Source organism: Xiphophorus maculatus, chromosome 7 (genome assembly GCF_002775205.1).
Source record: "Xiphophorus maculatus strain JP 163 A chromosome 7, X_maculatus-5.0-male, whole genome shotgun sequence".
NCBI classification, from domain to species: domain Eukaryota; kingdom Metazoa; phylum Chordata; class Actinopteri; order Cyprinodontiformes; family Poeciliidae; genus Xiphophorus; species Xiphophorus maculatus.
The window spans coordinates 2828782-2848127 of record NC_036449.1 but is presented as its reverse complement, the minus strand read 5'-3'; the positions used below and the strand labels follow the sequence as shown (position 1 = coordinate 2848127).

The following is a 19346-nucleotide window of genomic DNA, read 5'->3' as shown; positions in this document are numbered from 1 at the left end:
TGTTACACAGCGACACACACGCCCACACGCACAGAGGCTGAAACCTAACAACCCGCTTCACACAGGATCCGTTACACACACCCTGGCCAGGCCTGTCTACATAACAAACTTTACTGGGTGATAAACCGTCCCAGAAATGATTGCGATAAACAATAATATTGTCATTTTTGACACGATTTTGACACCAATAATAATAATGCCGTATTAATGTAAGTGTGCTCTCTCAAATATCAAAAACTTTGATTTCTGAAGAACATTTAACACTGGATCTGGAAGGCATTTTAAATACACAAAATAAACAAAACAACTGGAACAACAATAACTAAAATGGATTATGAAGTCTCTGCAACCAAAATTGCTGCTCCAAAAATATGAACAATTCAGCTTTGACAGGGAAAACAGGCAAATACTTCGAACTGACAGTCAAAACTTTGCAGTATTTTTCAAAATGTCAGCTTGATGGCGATATTTAAGGGGAACATATCGATAACATAACGGATATTACAGGGGGAACGATTGTTTGCAACTGGAAATGATGGATCTCATTTTAATGTATCATTCGATTAACAGATTTATTGTGTGAGGTTTAGCCATGAGGTCCGTAGAAAACCTGTGAACTGAACCTTTACAGGCTGATAGGAGATGTGCTTCAGAGTCCAGCAGAGAATTCCTGCTCCTCAAAAAGCATCGAGAAACACAGAAGTGTTTCTGTGATTATTTATATATATATATATATATATATATATATATATATATATATATATATATATATATATATATATATATATATATATATATATATATATTGTTGAACGACTCACTTATGTGCTCTCTCTTGGGAATGCATGTCATATCTGTGGATACTCCCACACAGACACGGGTATCAATTAATCATTCTGCTTTCACACTACTCCCTCGGTGTTAATCTGATTTATTTCCCTTATCTCCTTTTCTGTCTTCCTCACTCTGACTTTGTTTTCGTCGTCAGCACTCTGGCTTTTATCTGACAGTAGGCGTATTTGTGCAGCGTCGATGCTGGGAAAGTTAAAGCCGAGCGCATAAGAAGCAGGAGCTGAGGGTTAAAAGGCTGCAGAGAGGCTCTGCCTGTTTGAAGGCTTTCGTTCATGAACTGCGTTCCAGCTCTCTCACCTGCGTTCATTCTGCTCTTACTCTATGCTGCGCTGTTTTAAAACAAGACGTACCACGTTTTAGCACCAGCTAGGCAACAGGTTTCCACGTTTACAGCAACGCTGACTGAGTTGAGCTGAGTAAATGGTTTTACTGATATTACATAATATGCAGGTGCATCTCAATATATCAAAAAATATGATAAGGTATTTTTTTAGTTATTCAATTCTGAAATAAAACTCATAGACACAAACTACTTGATATTTGCCAGGTGTGTATTTCTGGCTGTCAAAGTCATTTTTGTTTTGGGCCAAATCAAGATGGTGAATGCTCTTAAAGGGCCGGTTGTGCAAAACATTTGGTTGGTGCTGTGCTATATCTCATATTCATCAAAGCTGACTGAATAAACAATTTGAAGGTAACACCTTGTGATAAATAAAGGATTTTCTCAGTGATACTGTAATTTATTAGAAGTAGACAGGGAGGCTTAGAGGGACCAGTTAAAGTAACAGTCATGTTGTTGGACTGTGGGGGGAGAGAATCCACACATGCATGGTGGAGAACAACACCATGCCAGGATTTGAGCCCAGAACCACCTTGGTGCAAGGCAGCAGTGATACCAACATAGCCACCATGCAGCTACCTGAAACAACAACTACAAACCCATGGGGAGCCATGTATCGATAGAAGAACCCCCTAAAGATAACAGAAAACAAACAGTCAAAGATCTATGACACAAAACTCAACAATGTGTAATTAGAGCTGCTGCCATATTTCTTTTCCTTCTCGATTGTTGCGTGACACACGTTGTGCCTGCCCTGCGCTGTGGATTAGTGGCTGCGGCGCTGTGGATGTGGGCGGCAGCGCGGTAATCTATTGAGGTAATCTACCGCCAGTGTGCTGAGGGATCATTAGCCAGATCATGGGATCAGATTGGGCTGGATTTATGGAACCACCAGGTGTTGGCCTGCTGTGAGCGGCCTGCTGCAGGTTAGGGCAGCGTTTGTTGGACGGCAGCAGTCAGCTGGACTGTAGGCGGTGATGAATGAATGGCAGAGCGTGTGCAGCGTCGGAGGGCCGTTAATGGATTTTCACATGAATGTCCCAGTTGTCACAAGTATGTTGCAGCTGAAGGTCACTTGGACAGGAAACAGCTTTCAGCTTTCTTAGCTTAGGTGATGATGTTGCAGGATGGATCGTTATCCACCGCTCTGCAGCTTTTACTGTCCTACTTTGATTGGAAATATTTTCCACAGTTTTAGCTGTAATTGGACCAAATCCTGATTTATTTCACACTGATGATGCTTTTGGGTGATTTCCTTTACTTTCATTTTGATTTTCGGCTATCTGCACTTTAGACCTACAAAGTTCACCTTGTTGATGTTTGATAACTGAAATATTGTCCGTGTAAATGATACATTTATCGTTCCATAGTAGTACAATTCGTTTAAGTCTCCATTTTTCTACATTGTAAAAATAAAAAAATTTGCTATGTATTTTTAGTTTAGTTTCTAGTGCAAATATCTCTGTACACTTAAAATACGACAAAATTAACTTACAATTTGCTTTTCAGCAAGATATAGGAGCTTGTTTTGAATCAATAACTTTTTTATATTTATGAAAAAGACCCAGTTCCACTGATATATTATTTCACTTATGGTGAAAATGTCTTGTTATAAGTGAAATAATCTGCCAGTGCCTAATCTGCCTAAGTCTTTTTAGTCAATAAATAGTTATTCACTTAAATCAGGCTCATATATCTTGCTGAAAAATTACTTGTAAGTTAGTTTTCTCTTATTCCAAATGTATTACAATATTTGCACAAGAAACTAGACTAAATATACTTGCTTAGGTTTTGTGTTTTTGCAGTGTGTTTAAAGTTGCAGCATGAAACAACTTTCGACGGTAAAATCCTTCTGCAGACACACACACTGTGGTGGAAAAAGGTTGTGAAGGAGTCAGAGAGAAGCAAAAATTCCTTTATGCTGCAGCGATGCACATATTATCAGTCAGCAACAGTAAACACTCTGACATGAAATATTGCTACAGGACAAGACATTCAGATAAGGTTGATTTTTTTTTGCTTGTCTGTGGCTCTCCAGTGGATAAAGATGATCCAGATTTTATACAGTAGGGTGAAGGAAACTGATTCCCTTTAAATGGCTCCATAAATATTTGTATTTATTTTAGAAAGTACTAGTCCCTGTTTAACTTCTGTGATGGAAAATTTCTTGCTAACAAAAATAGACGTAACGTGATTAATCGTAAGTAGCTAAAAATTGAATGTTGGCAAAAAATGTAAAAATAATACATGCATTCTGTAAAGCTGCTGCTTTGACTTCATGTTTCATGCAGTGCAGCAGGCTAGAATGTGTGATTGTGGCTGTTCATCTTCGTCAACATTTGTAGCTGCTCTTTGCCCTTTTGTTGGTCAGACAGACATTAAAAAAAGCCACCCAAACAAACGTTGCTCAGATAAAACTAAAGTTGATGACAGAATCAAGGTTTTGGAAGGAATAACTTGAGGTTCACTCAGAGTTTTGGCCATCAATCTTCCGTCTGGGTTGAGGACAATCTGCACAGCGTTGCTCTTCCTCCCTCTGACAGCTGAAGTGTCTTCCTGTTCAGTGTAAAGAGCCTCGGCAGCCTTCCCCTTCTCACATCTGGCGCTCTCTTTCAGCAACCTGTGCACCGTCGCGGTCAGCCAGCTCAGCCTGCTCAGCCTGCAGAAATGTGCAGATGACTGAACCGTACTTTCATCCTGGAATGAACTGTGAAAACTTTTTCTCTTCAGAGACTAGGCATCATACTGGTTTCCATCAATTAGCTCTGTGAATAAACTACAGTGTTTAGAGCCGTGGGCTCGTGGTTATAAAGGCAATTTTCCACATGGTGATCATACACAGAAACCGTTGCTAACAGAAAACAAAACATGGAGGAGGAGGAAGAGACAAATCCAGCAGCCAGAGGAATATTGAGTTAAGCTCTGATGAAATGTCAAATTTTTTACTCATTTCATGATGGCTAGTAATTTTTAACACTAATTATATGACTACAAAGAAGATGTCAATTTATGTATATTTAAAAAAACATTATGTTTGCTGTTGTAGTTAAAATGTTTTAGGGAAAACAAATGTAATCTGATTTTTTTTTCACTATCACACAAGCTTGAAAGTGTTTGACCTTTGAAGAAACCCATTAGTTGTTGATTTCTGTTTAATTGGAGATGACCTGCTGCCACCCTGTTTCTCAACATGTAATAAACATATGGTAGGTTTACATTTCCAAACATGTTTTAGATGCATCTAAAGCTGAACAAATGAGGCCTATTCCATGAAACATAAAGTTACAAGATTGTTGTAACTTACAACAATCCTCTACTGTCAATCAAGTCTGTGTCACTTTTGATGTCCATAATTTTGTGTAGTTTGAATTGGGATTAATTATGTTAAATTCAAAAAACCAAAAATAAAACAAAGCACATACAGTTGGTTTGTGTTTATTCTCCAAATTACTGTTTCAAGTAGGACTATACTGTCTATATATGCTGTTCATTGTTGTGTTAAAAATCATTAAAAAATCATAAAAGAAAAAAAAAATATCACAACATGCTCCAGTGCCGGGCCTTGGTACGTAGCAGGAAATATGCACTCTCTGTTTTTATTGTTTTGTTTTAATGATTAGTGATCTGGAGATGATAGGTGATTGCTTCATACATGGTCTAATGGCGCCCCCATGGGGTCAAATAATAATTAGCTGAGGTAATTCTGCATCTGCTCACTCTGCCATGCTGTTGGTGGTTCTTCAAGCATTTGACATGCTGATGTGAGTGAACCTGTATAAGCGCAGATGGCGCATCAGCATAGTAAGTGATGCTTTAATGCATTGGTGCTAAACTCATTTTCACTTAGGTCATGAATATCTTCACAGGGCTGGTTGTGGCAGAAGGTGTAGATAATAATACCCAATAATAATCTGTTAAAGTATAGATCACTTCTTAAGATTAAATAATATGTAACATCCTTTCTCACTGTTGTAATTTGGCACTGTACAAATAAAAACTAACTTTGATTTGACTGTTAAAAATAATATTTAATAAGCACACAACTATGCTAACTATGGCGGTCCTGGAGTCTGACAGGTGTTTCGTTGGGCTGTGACGTTTGAGATGCACTAACACCAGAACAGTAGAAATGATGTAAACAGTGACCAGTCACTTTATTATTCATACAATACTAGCGCCGAGGAAGCGCTTGGTCGCTAGGAGCTCCTTATTTCTTTGTAGCACAGATTCAACAAGGTGTTGAAACATTTTGGTTCATGTTGACATGATATTCTGCTAATTTGTCAGCTGAGAACTTAATCTGTGAATTTTCTGTTCTACGATATTCCAACTGAACAGACTCATCTGCAACACTCAGGAAGTCTGAGGTGTTTCAGTGATGCTCAGTTGCCCAAAGTGGGTCAGTCAGATGGCATTCTGGTTCCCTCGGCTGTAGCAAGTGGCTATTTGAGCTAATGCTGTGTTTCTGTTATCTCAAGCCTCTCTGCCCGTTCTCCAGATTGTGAATGTGACTGAAGGAAGAGAATGTCAGAGCATAAGCTATTTCCTTTACTGCTGTAGATACCCGTGCTTTCAGCTTAATCCTGGTCAGTTGACAGTTTGTGTGCTGCTGCAGTGAACTTAACCTTTGAACCAGAGTCTGTTTATCTCCTGGGTTTCCAGCGCCCAGCCATCATCATTTCGAAGAGTTTGCCGGGTGAAGAGCCTCTCCAGTTGTTCATGTCTTCCCATGACAATAGCCTATTGTTTTAAATCCATTTGTTCTCCCTGCTTCCTGGGTCACCACTCCTTCATCTCTCATTCGCTCATTCATTTCGTCAGACGCTGTGAGGACCAACTACTGCTCTCTTTGGTTTGCTGGTTTGTCCACTTGAAGCCACCCTTCATATTAAATCCATTCCCCTGACTCGTCCTGTCTGGCCCCTCTTGTGTCTCTCCTCTTCCCTGCAGCTGTTGGTCTCATTTTCTTTACTATCTCTCCATCTGCATCAAGGTTTTTCTTCCTCTGGCAATATTCACAAGCAGAGAGAAATTTTAGTTTCAGAGAGAAGAGGGGTGGGGGAAGGAGAAAGCCTAAAGCAAGCCGTGGATTATAGCTGAATGAAGCCCGTTTTTTTTAAAACTCCAAACCAAAGTTCACATTAAAGGCTTGATATGACTGTAGTTTCCTGGGTGGCGTCCTGTGTCCAGCGGCGAGACGTCAGGGCGTCCGTAGAAACATGCTTAAATATAATAGCCTGACAACGGATTAGCAGCGACAGCCACAACAACGTCAGTGTTCCCAAATGTCCGAGCCGGACTCTACCTAAATACCCGCTGACCTGCTTTCTCTAAGCTCATCTGTCCGGCTTTATCACTGAGCAACTTAATATAAAAGACATTTGTGGGACAGTTGTGTCAATCAAGAAAACCAAGCAAACTCTGACCCTGCTGGCCCGCCGTATGTCCCGCCGTCTGGGTAATTGAATCGGAAATCAATCTGCTGTTTGTTCCGTGAAAGCTGAGGGGCAACGATTGTCGTCAACCGTTTCTGTTCTTTTCTGCGTTATCTGCTTCTTTTCTTGGAAGTAATCACTGTCCGTTGTTTCCCCTCCTCTGGGCTCTGTGAACACTTCACATCCTGCACATGGTGCTGCTCCTCTGTACAACGTTAGCAGAGTCTTTAAAATCAGAGCGTCGTCGTCGTTGGAAGTTTCCTTCTGGTGGAAAAATAAAGTTGGAAAAGTCTTCTTTCTGGTTCTTTGGTCTCTTTTTCTGAAGGACAGTTTTGTTTACAGAGACTTCATGATTCAGTTTATTTGTTGTTTCTGTTGTTTTGTTTATTTATTTTGGATATTTTAAATGTCTCCCAGTTCCAGTGTTAAATGTTCATTACAAGTTAAAGTTTATTGATTTTTGAGAATGTGTTTGTGCATTATTATGCCATGACCATTATATTACTCAAAAATGGTCTCAAAATGACAATATTATCGTTTATCACAATAACCTATGGGGCAATTTATTGTCCAGCCGGATGTGTCAATGTGCCAGGCCTCTTGGGCGACAGCTTATGAGGACTGGAGACTGGTAGCTGGTAGCTGGTAGCTGGTAGCTGGTGTCATGAGGTGGGAGAACTTAATTGTGTCTGAACTGAGGTGTATAAACTGTTTTTGCTCAAAAGGAGGCAGAAGTTCACATTTTTCAAAATAAAATACTCCCGAGTTGCATGTCAGCCTCTCCTGTCGTATCCTGTGTCCCTGGACTTAGGTCTGGTCTTTGACTAGGCCACTCTAGCACATGGACATGCTTTGATCTGATTTTCTCATCAGTTTTCTATTGCTTTAAACACATTACTGCAGCACCTACGGTACGAAAATAAACTTTAACTGTAACTCGATGTAAGGTGGTCCAGGAACACGCTCCTGCCGGCTCGCAGGTTGTTTGACAGTTTCCGCGCTGCTTTGTGATTTAATTACCAGAGTGTTTATGTGGGTTGCTGTTGTGTAGGAGGTAAAGTTGTCAAATGGAAGCGCCTGGCACAGCCAATGTTCTTTTATTCATTTTCTCTGCTCAATAGATCAGCTGTGAGCTGCAGGAGGTTCTCACATCAGCCTTCTGCAAACCAGCAGGCCGCCGCAGACGCCGCGCGCTCCTTTCACATAAAAAATGATTCTGACTGATGATTAAATGCTTATTGTTCTGGCACATGTTTTTGCAGTACAGCTTACAGAGCCACCTTGACAACTGCCAACTAAAGCTCTTAGTGCTTGCATAAAGAAAAGAAGAAATAAAGACAAACTCAAACTGCATCCATATTCTAAGTCCACTTGTCATTGGGCTAGAGGTGGGAGACACCCTGGACAGGTCACCACGGCAACACAGAGACACACATGCACATGCATACCTAAGGGAAATTTGGACTAACCAATATACCATTTCACATGTTTTTGGACTGTGGGAGGAAGTCAGAGTACCTGGAGAGATACTTAGCAAGAGCAGGGAAAACATGCAGAAAGACTCCAACCGTTCACCTGAAACCCCCACAATACATCCTGACATTTTGCTCCATAATCTCTAACCAACATTTGGAAAATATTCTACTCATTTTTATGTGACATTGAAGCTTTGCTCAGCAAAAACAGGCAGAAGAAGTCAGAATTACATCCCACCCAGCTGCCATCGCATGGAGACGTATTGAAACGTCAGTGATGGAGTTAATTTGATGGGTAAACGTTTGAAAAACTTTGCTAATAGGATTCCCACATGTGGAGTTCTTGTTGAGCCTTCCTGTTCTTCTGATGGGAAGAACTCACCCTACAGATTCAGGGGCGCCAGATAGGGGGGAATAGTGATGACAATTCTAAGGGCCCTTGAGCAAAGGGGCCCCCCACAAAAAAAACAAAAAAATGAATTTTCAAACAATCTTTATAAAATTATAAAAAATAAGAACCCTCCTGAGTGGGACTGCAGCTAGTCCACAGTTTTACCTTGGCTTACATCTAAATTACAGATATATATTGCCACGTCCCTCCTGACCTGCCCTCTTCTAAGTGAAATTAAAGCTACAGTATGTAACTTTTATTAAAAAAAATTTTTTTTTTTTACATATTTGTTAAAACTGTCATTATGTTGTGACAGTATGGTATGAGAGATAATCTGTGAAAAAGATATTTCCTCTGCCTTCTCCCAGTGCTATCTAGGAACAACCAGTCAGTGGCAGGAGAGTTTTAGCGCTGTCAATCACAATCTCATGTGGTGCTGCTCATCCTTCCTCCCCTTGCTGCAGCTAGCACAGCTTGTTGTAAATGCTCAGTCTAGTACAGGGAGGAGGTGAAGGAGATTGATTGTTTCCAGATTTTCTGTCTCATAACAAACTGTCACGACATGATGACAGTTTTAACAAATATAGAGAAAACATATTTTTTTATTAAAGTTCTATACTGCAGCTTGAATAAAATGTAACTACATAGCATTTCTTGAAAAGTCTGGATTGCTTTATGTATATTTTGCATGTTGTCTGTGACTGTTACAAGTGGGAAGAGACATTTCAATGAGATAAAACTAATAATAATAAAAACAATTAAGCAACCTACTTGCATGCAGTATGTGGATTGTTGCATGTAAAATTCATGAGCAGTAAATATTGTGCTAGTATCAGTATTGGACCAAAGAAAGCAAGGCAGTTGCAAGCCTCTAAAGTTGTGATGCTTTTGATGGGTCAGATAGACTCAAGAAAAATTAGATTGCCCCTCCCCCCCTGCACAGTAGTTGTGGAGGGGGGGGCAATCTAATTTTTTGTCATGGGGCCCAAGATTCCTGGTGGCGCCCCTGTACAGATCAGAACAGGAAAAACTCAGCAGCAGAGAGAAAGACGGCCGTACGTCATTAGCAGTTTTTCAGTTACAAACGTTGTGCAAAACTTTGTGGATATTTCGCTAATGTAAAAAAACATAATTTTGCCATCTTTTGATCTGGTTGTGGATCTTGTGACTCGTGATGTGAAAGAAGTGTTTCCATTGCAGTTTTGTGGGGAAAAAACAATTTCTCTGTGACTAAAGACCCACCTCATCCTGGCGCCAAAACTTTTTATGAAAAAAAAAATTATTAAAATATTTTTTTAAATTACCGTGTTTCCATTAATCAAATTTCTTTTCAAAATGTGAATTTACTTATTTGTATAGTCAGTGGAAACGCAGCTGGTCTCATCCTGCCACAGCAGCAGCCGCTCCTTCTGCACCAGAGACGACCTGTTTGCAAGTGAACCCTGTGCAGAGCTAACAGTCTATAACTTCTCGTCAACATTTTCTCTCGGCTGTCTTTTTGTATCTGTGCAGCCAGAGACAGGAAAAAGCTCCGTCAGCGGGGGTTACTGTCAGCGCTGGGGATCGTTCACTGTCACAACGAGCTGACAGATTCACACTGTGCCTGATTTCTCCTGAACTTTACCTGCTGTGAAACAAAACACAGAGCGACTTTCAATTCCAAGACAGAATAACCTCGTGTTTATCACACTTAAAATTGGTCATCTCACACACGCTTGTCAGACTAGAGCTCTGCGTCCGTCCACTGCATCCTGCTGATGGGAGTTGAGGTTTTGAAGGTAACAGGTCTAGCAGAGGAAGCTGATGTTTTTCTGTTCCAAGCAGGTTTTAGCCCAACTCGTTATTCACCACAGCACAAGAGGTTCCCTCCTTACTGCTGACAGCAACTGCTTCATCCTGAACACACAGTTAGGGCGCGTTCTCACCAGCCCTGTTTAGTCCACTTTAACTGAACTCTAGTTTCAGTTAATTGTAGATTAAATATACCATATTAACTTGTATCTCAGAAATGGTTTTGCTTCAGCAAAATATGAATTTTTTTTCTGGCATGGAGGGGATAGTCCCGTCAGACCGTCAGTTCCTGAAACCACACATCCACACACACAAAAAAAATCTCAGTGCGATCCTGCTGGACCACGCACAAAATAAAAATCTTGTTGGGTCCGAATGACCCCGTCTCTGAGAGAACTGGAGGGTTAAAGAGGAGCAATTTAAACTTTCTTGTTTATACAACATCTTTCTATTAGAACGCCGGTTACTCACCTTATTTAAAAAAATAAAAATTAAATGTTTAGGTTTTACTTTAAATTGTAACACCAAAGTTAAATCAGTCTGAACTGTTCAATGCAAACTCCATCATGTTACAGAACATCTCCATCACATGGAATGAGACATTTTTATTATGTTCTTTTACTGATTTACTTTGGATCTTTTTTTTTTCTGACCTTCACAGAGCTTCACAATATCCAGAATATGGGAATATGACCAGGATGTTTCAGAAATGAGTTTTAATAAGAACAAGAAACAAATGTATGACATATTACATAATAATGTCACACAGTGTGTATTTTAATGTAAGGTGCTATTAAAAATCAGCCTGTGCTTCTAGCACCTCTACATCTGCTGTGACGATGGGGGTTACCGCCGCCTACATCTAATGTGTTGCTCTAACACACTGATGTGTTAATATACAGCTGGCTGCTGTGGTAACTGTAGCATAAATAGGCTGCTTTATGTAACCTGCTCTCAGACAACAGTTAGAGATTGTCAGGTATTCTGCAGACAGCAGAACTTCTCTCCTGTCACCATGACTGGGATCTTCACCGGCTCTGTTGTTTCTTCGGCACAAAACACTTTCATGTCTTAAGAAACGGTGTGTCTATTTTTTTATTTTGTACCTGGAGTAAGGCCTGGTTCTGGTTCTGGAGTCAAGATAAACCAAGGACAGGACATTTTCCTCCACTTTGTCTCTGTAGATTAAAGTATTTCAGTCCCAGGAGAAACAGCATTCAGCTTCTATGCTCCTCTGATCTGGAACAAACGTCCAGAAATCTTTTAAAACAGCCGAAACACTGAGTTCCTTAAGATGGAAACCCACCTGTTCGGAGCTGGAACGTTGCTCAACAGATCTGATGTTTGCTCGATGATTTTGATGAAGGCATTTGACAACATGTCATGTTTGTTGCTTGTCATAATTGGTCACTTTGAAGTGTCTTGTTGTTTTAATGTGCTGTATGTATAAAATTGACTTAACTTAATTTGTTGCCAGAGAAGGTGAGCAGTATTTTTTGGATATTAGAGGGTTGCACAGCTGCCCCTCTCCCACATGTTGCTGCACACAGCTGGTTAGCTGACAGAATCATGCTAGCTTCACTTCTTTTGCATACAAGAATGATAAATTAAGCTAATACATAAGGAGGTGCCTTTCTTTAGTTATGTTTAGGTCCAAATTTCATAATCAAGCATAATGATATGCATGGTTTATCTATATTAATAAATATATTGTGTCAGCAGCAGCAGCAGGAGTAATAGTTGATTTTCTGTTTTAAATGAAAACAGATCATATTCATTTAAGCTTTTTCATATAAACTTTTATTTTTTTCTGAAAATCAGAGAGAAATCTGCTGCCACTGGTTCCCCTTATCTTCCCTTTTTGAACCTTTCTTTTCATTTGTTGCTCTGGATCTGTTTGAGAAGAAAAGAAAATCTGAACATTCTAAGTGTTGCCTGGTGTCCTTGTGTCTCTCCAGGACCCGTCGGTGCAGAAGGTGGGTGGAGGCAGGAAGAAGACGGTGTCCTTCAGCAGCATGCCCTCCGAGAAGAAGGTAGCTTAAACACGACCCATGTGATCAGCGCTTATTACGGACATGAATGTGATATTCATGTTCGGCTCTTACTATTTGAACCTTTCTTTTTCTAAGGTAGAATTATTCTACAACAAAAGCTTCAGTCGTTTTGGAAAACAATCTAATCTAATTATAGGTTTTTTGTCGTACGTTCATAGAAACTCTCTAAGGTATGCACACATCAACACTGGCATTCAATAAAATGGAGTTAAGTTGGATCTTTGTGACACATTTTTTCCAGTTTCTGTTTTAAATCTGGCTGCATATTTGAGCACTCTTCTTTTCAGAATTGATTAAGTTTATGTACATAGGTTGAATATCAGCATGTTAACTTTAGCAGTGTTGATTTGTGAACAATTCCAAATTCTTGACTTCTTGAAGTTAAACTGTCTTTACTGTGGCTGGTGTCGCTGGCGGTCCAGAGGATCCCAGCCTCGGTGGACCCGGAGTTTTTCCTGAACATCCTGACTGCTTTTCTTTCAACAAACAGTGACTTGAACCCTCCAGGCTGCCGTACTGGCCTGCTGTCAGACAGATCTGTGTCATTCTGCCAAGGCATCGCAAATGCGAATGAATTATTTAAAAATCACAGAGTGTGATTTTCTGGATTTTTAAAATAAATTCTGTTCTCACAGTAGAGGCGCACCTACACCAAACATTAGGGACCTCTACAGTCTTTGTACACGAGGGACCTTAAAAAATGGACAGTGTATCAAATACTAATTTTTCCCACCGTGTGTGTGCCAAAACAAATTTTTGAAATTTACATCCACAGTGTGTTTGCTACGAAAAGTCGGGCCACAAATGAAATAATTCCAATTTATTTGGGTCTGCGACTCACAGTGCTGTCCATCTGGGCATTCACAGAAACGAGACATCAGGGAAATTAAATAAAAGAAATTATTGAAGATGTACTGTAATAAATATGGGCTGTGTGGGTGGGAATAAATTGATTGCTGCAAAAAGTAAAATTAAAATGTAAAAAACTGAAAAAGATCGAAGATAATGTGATCACTTCATACAATTGTCTAGAAACAGCCTCCCTGATGTGACACAAAACAATCCTTTGTAAGCTTATTTTAATGGATTCCCTGCATCAGTTCATATTCCAGGGAGCTGAAGAAGTCTCTGATTAAAGTCACTGTTTATTTCACATGCAGACGGTGTGTGGTGTTGTTCATTATGTGGAGCAACCTTTGAAACAGTCTGCAGAGATGTCCCAAACTCACGTCGTCGGCTTGTGGACGTTTTTGGAGTCAGAAAATAACATTTTGCCACTTAATATTCACAAGAGATGCAAGAATGTGGAGAAAATGTTGAAAGGCTGGAGCTTCTTCAAGCAACAAAGAAAAACATCTATTCTTACTTACAGTCCACTCTCAGTCCAACAATCATAATGTTGTTAAAGGCTGAAAGGAGGAATGTTGTCATGACAAGCTGAAGACAACGTGTCAGAAAGAGCAGGAGCTTCTTAAAGAGACAGAGGCGACATGTTTGATATTTACAATGTTTTTACAACAACTGAAGGAAACAAAGTTACTTGCTTGTGCTGTAAAATGGCACTATGTGCCTAGAAAATACATGCTACCTCCCCTTTAAAAATTGTGTATGACAACTGTGGAGGAAATGGTGTTTTTGGATTCAGAAGGAAACATCAGCTGTGAGCGATGCTCAATGTGTCCCTTTGACCCACTTAAGCTCTGCGACTGGGGATGTACAAATATTAGAAGCAGCTAGCCTGTGTTGTTCCACTGCTAATCTGATGTTTAGTTGAAGCTGTAGGGCTGTGTTTTTACTGTATGAGTCCAAACGTGACCTCAATGTTTTATTGGTTGTTGGTCTCCTCAAGCCCGCCTCCAACTCCTGACAAAAGCGGTTCTTTCTTCCGACCCAGCTCAGAGTTGGGCCTGAGAAGGAAGCAGTTTATCGGACTTGGTGCAGAGGATAAGCTAGCATTAGCGGCGGTTTAACACTAGAACCAGTTTCATGAATGAGGGGCTTCTGAGCCATTGAAACATTGGACAAAGAAATTGTTTCTGCATTATGTTTTGTACAGGTTGAGGTTGAAGTGATTGTCGTCCCTCTGTGACCTTAGAGTTCATTAATTCCCTGTACAGTTGGAGAATCACCAGAGCCTACTGGGTTTTGAGTACATCTACAGACAACAGGATCCTTAGTTGTACTGTAGGGAGAAACTCTAGAAAGATTACCCCCAGACCAATGTCTTTCATGATATTAAACATCTTCTGAGGCTTTTCACTAGGAAGTACAGGCTGACTCATGTTGAACACAATACTGAACGGATCTAAGGCCAACCAGGTCCGCTTAGTACTGACTGCTTTCCTTCACTACAGCGGGGGAATAAATATTTGATCTCCCACTGATTTTTGTAAGTTAAAGTTTTAATGGAAGTGTGATTAAAAATAGAATATTATCCACAGACACTGAAAATGTACAAACTCATTTAGAGCGAGTGTCCGATCACCTACAGGCCAGCTAGAATTCTGCTGCCAGTTATTTGTCTGTTTCTCCGTGTGGTTCACAAATTATAATTATCTGTCAATCAGTTAATTATGGATACTGATCTCAGCTCCTAATGGCTGCAGATCTGTACAAGGTTGGGATGGGCCACAAGCAACTCTGTGAAAAAGTGATAACAGTTGGTGTCATTATTTGGCTAATGGTGAAAATCTAAATTGACCTTCAATCACACTCTGTCTGGAGCTCTATACGTCTCATGAAGGGAGGTTGATCACAAGAGAGATGAGAGGTCAGTACAAAACCTACGAGAGGCAGTTGAGAGCAGTCTTCAATAACAGTATTAGTAACAGGACGCAGTAACAGACTGAGTGGCCTGTAAGGTTTCTGGGGCTGTCTTAGGTTTGGTTAGTCAACATCTAAAGGATTCTGGGAAGGTTTGGGAGAGAGATCTGTGATTCAATGAGACCAAAATCAAGCCTATGAGATCAACATATTAGGATCAGGAAAAATATGATCTTCAAGTCATTGAGCACGACTTGAAGAAGAGCTACAAACATTATGATTTGAAGATGCCTGATCATTTTGCCTGATCATGTACCTTAAAATCTTTCTGGATAACCTTTGTGTATTTGCTAAAACTCTAAAGATGGGTCATGGATGCATCTTCCAGTAGGACAATAGCTCAAGACATCCCAGCAGGGCAACCTAAGAGAGGCTAAGGAAGCCATCTGTGGAGCCTTCCACAGATGGAAGCCTCCATCTGTGGAAGGCTTCTTGGCGGTTTCCCAGCAACCACCAAGAAACTAAAAGAATTAGGGATTATGTAGAACAGAACTGGGATGTTTGCAGCCGTAGTGAGAAACTACAAGAAATGGCTGACCTCTGTTCTTGCCAATAAAGGGTTCTCCACCAGTGGCTGATTCATGTTTTGCTTGGATATCAAATTTGTATTTGATTAAAACAAATGAGTTTGTTTGTAGCTGTTCTAAATATATTTTGTGCAACATACACATGAAAACAAGACAAAATATCCCTTTAAGTGTTCAAATCTTTGGATTCAAGAGAAGCCCATCACACATGTTAGTTTAGAACATTCATAAGATGAAGACCATTCTTTCTGGCAGAAGAGCAAGCTACCCGCAGGTTTTCCTAAAAGTGATTTTTAAAATGCTCAACGTGTTTCATTTGAACTTAGAAAATCCATATTGGAAGGATTTTTGGATTTCTCCTACGAACTACTGCCTTCCATGAACATGTTTCCACTTTGACCCTTAGTCCAAGACTTGTGTGACCTCTTGTTGCAGGTGAGCAGTGCAGCGGACTGCTTGGCTTTCATGCAAGGTGGGTGTGAGCTGAAGAAGATCCGACCCAATTCCAGGATGTACTGTCGCTTCTACACCTTGGATACAGACCTGAGCTGCCTGCGCTGGGAGCCGTCCAAAAAGGACTCGGAGCGGGCCAGACTGGATGTGTCCACCATCAGGGAGGTCCGCACTGGGAAAAGCACAGAGACGTTTCTTCATAACGGTCCTCTGTCTGAACACCTGGCAGAGGAAGCCGCATTCTCCATCATTCATGGGGATGAGTACCAGGTAACAAGCCCATCTTTATTTTGGAAAGGGGAATTCTGAAAAGTCATCGCCAGTTTTTTTTTTAAAAAACCATCCCACATTTTTGCCCACCCTTCTGCAGTCTCTAGATTTGGTGGCATTGTCAGCTGACGTGGCCAACATCTGGGTGACAGGCTTGCGGTACCTTCTCGCCCACCCTTCGATCATCGGCGGGGTAGGGGGAGGATGTGGGGTAGTGGCAGGAGGGCCAGGTGATGGAGGTGGCTTGGCGGTAGAAGGCAGTCTGGGAAGCAAGATGAGGAGAGAGTGGCTGGCAGCAGAGTTCGCGCTGGTTGACGAGGATGGCTACGGGATTGTATCAGAGGATGTGGCTGTCACCACAGTCTGCAAGCTGTGCCCTGGCATCAAGGAGGCCAAGGTAAGACGGGACTTAGAATCATGCGTTTTCTAAATTTGATCTTTGTGCCTCCAAGGTAATTTTCCATTGGCAAAGTGATGGCACAGTTCATAAAAACAGCTTTACCCATTGGGTCTGAAGTTTGAGTATAGGAAGCACAAGTTATTTCTCATTTCTATTCTTTTGCCACAAATTAATGTGAATTGATCCAGATCTGAATCAGATCATCAAAGAGTGAAGCCATGTCTCTCAGCTGAAACAAAAGTTAAATTGCTTTATTTTTCTTCAATTATAGATCTTCGAATGCTTCCAATGCTGTTTTCTACAACTAATTTTACATATGAAGAATTTATAATATTGGCCTTTTTTTGCTGAAGCTGATAAGTGACAAGCTGTAATTCACTTTGAATCCAAGCAGGTCAGAGTCTTGGCGTAAAGTGGGTTGAAAAGTGTGTTTTTTTTCGGTGGGTGTTTTGCTGAACAACAGAGCATTTTGTCCATCATGACCAGAGTTTCTGAAGGACACTGTCCTGAATTATTTTCACATCGCAAGCAACCAAAAGAATCTGTTTGGGCTTAGGAGATAAAAAGCAGGAACATACCTTTGCCAAGATCAGATCGGAAGAGAACTGCTGCAAGCACGGGCAGAGATTAAATGATGGAGAGAGCAGAGAGGAAATGTAGGAGGAGTTTCATAATTCACTGTGGCTCACTGTAACATCCTTATTGAAAATTCAAATTCAAAACTGCTTTGTTAATCCCAAAGGGAAACTAAATATTGTTGCAACTCATTAATTCAAAATTCATCAGAGAATCATGTAGATGGAACTACATCTACAAGAAGAGATCGTAGCGGTCTGTGTTGCAGCGAATCTGAAGAAGCTTCTGACTGAAGACACTTTTTTTCTAAGGCAGTAGCTACATTTCCATTGACCAAAAAAATTGCGCAAATTGGAATTCTGAAAATAAATTTGCTTATTGGAAACACGCCAATTTCACAAAAACAAATTTTTTGATAAAAAGTTTTGGGACCAGGGTGTGGTTGTTTTACAGCTGTATCAAAATTAGCGTACTCTGCAAAACCACAATGGAAAAACTTTCTTTCGCATCAGTCCAGTCACATGATGAACAACCAGCTGTTACTACTGGAGGAGAAGACGGAGAAGACGACAGGAAGTGGTGGGAGGATGAAAGCGTGGCTTGTTTTTTTAATGATTTATCGCATGAACAAACTTATTCACATGTGGTTTTAATTGTGTTTCTTCTTTAATGGAAACACCACATTTGTGACACAGTTTTTTTTTCAACATTAGTGGAACTTCAACAAAAGTTTGAATACATTTGTAACAAAAACGCAGCTAGCATCATGAAGAGGATGCTCAGGATTGTCCATAGTTTTGTTGATTTTATGTAAAATCCTTCTTTGCATCATCTCCAGAGGTTCCACAGTCGTCCCTAGAGCTGAACCAGAACAGAACCAGCCTTCTTTATCAGCTTGTTGAGCCTCTAGGTCTCTGGCTCTGATGCTGCTGCCCCAAGAGATGAAGAATGAAGAGATGAAACAACAGACTGATAGAAGATCTGCAGCATCTTGCTTCACTGAAATAAATATAGAAAGTTGGCTGAAGCCACATTTATTCCTTTTTTTTAATTAGCTTGCTAAGTGTTGGGTCAGTAGTTACCTAAATGAGTTTTCTGTGACTCAGACTGACCGGTTCATACCTGATCATGCTCTCTGTGCTTTCCACAGGTCCGCCTGCGATTTAAGGAGATCCAGCGGAGCAAGGAGAAGCTCACCTCCCACGTGACGAGGGAGGAGTTCCAGGAGGCCTTCTGTGAGCTCTGCACCCGACCCGATGTTTACTTCCTGCTGGTTCAGCTGTCCCAGGACCGCGAGTGCCTGGACCCTCAAGACCTCCGCCTCTTCCTGGAGACGGAGCAGGGCTTGTCCCTTGCTACGACCGAAGGCTGCTGGGAGCTGCTGAAGCGCTACGAGCCGTCGGCGCAGGGCCGGGAGCGCGGCCTGCTGGGCCTGGACGGGTTCGCCCGCTACCTGCAGTCGCCCGAGTGTCAACTTCTGGACCCTGAACACCTGGGCGTCTGCCAGGACATGAACCTGCCCCTGTCCCACTATTACATCAGGTTTGACGGCTCACTTTGCTAGAAGAGCAGGAAAAGAAAAATATGTAGATTCTATAGAGACAGAAACAATAAATAAAATAAATTAGGAAGTTTCTGCAAACAAAATTGTCCTTCAGAAAGTAGAGCTAGTTGAGACCAAAACACCAGACTGAAAACATTTCTCATCCAGTTTTTAGTAGAAAGAGAGAAAATAGAAAACAAACCTCCTCCAACCTCCTCTTGGCTGCTGCACTGACTGATCCTTTCCAAAGGATGTGTGTTTGTAATGTGACAAAATGTAAAAAAGCGTAAGGGGTTTGCATATTTTTGCATGGTCCTGTACATGATACAAAACTATAGATGGAAAGCAAAATGCTCTCCAGCTGTGTCTGTACAACACAGCTTACTAATTATAAATAAGCCCACAGTTTCTGTGTA

At 40.8% G+C, this 19346-nt stretch overlaps 1 protein-coding gene across 1 annotated transcript in view; it reads left to right on the top strand.

The window, feature by feature from the left end:
* The window catches only part of plcl1 (phospholipase C like 1 (inactive)), a 158801-nt gene that overhangs the window by 106854 nt on the left and 32601 nt on the right, over nucleotides 1-19346 (top strand). The window contains exons 2-5 of the mRNA XM_023336621.1: nucleotides 12243-12317; nucleotides 16124-16411; nucleotides 16512-16808; nucleotides 18538-18929. Coding sequence (XP_023192389.1) covers nucleotides 12243-12317; nucleotides 16124-16411; nucleotides 16512-16808; nucleotides 18538-18929 — 1052 coding nt within the window. The remainder of the gene's footprint in view (nucleotides 1-12242; nucleotides 12318-16123; nucleotides 16412-16511; nucleotides 16809-18537; nucleotides 18930-19346) is intronic.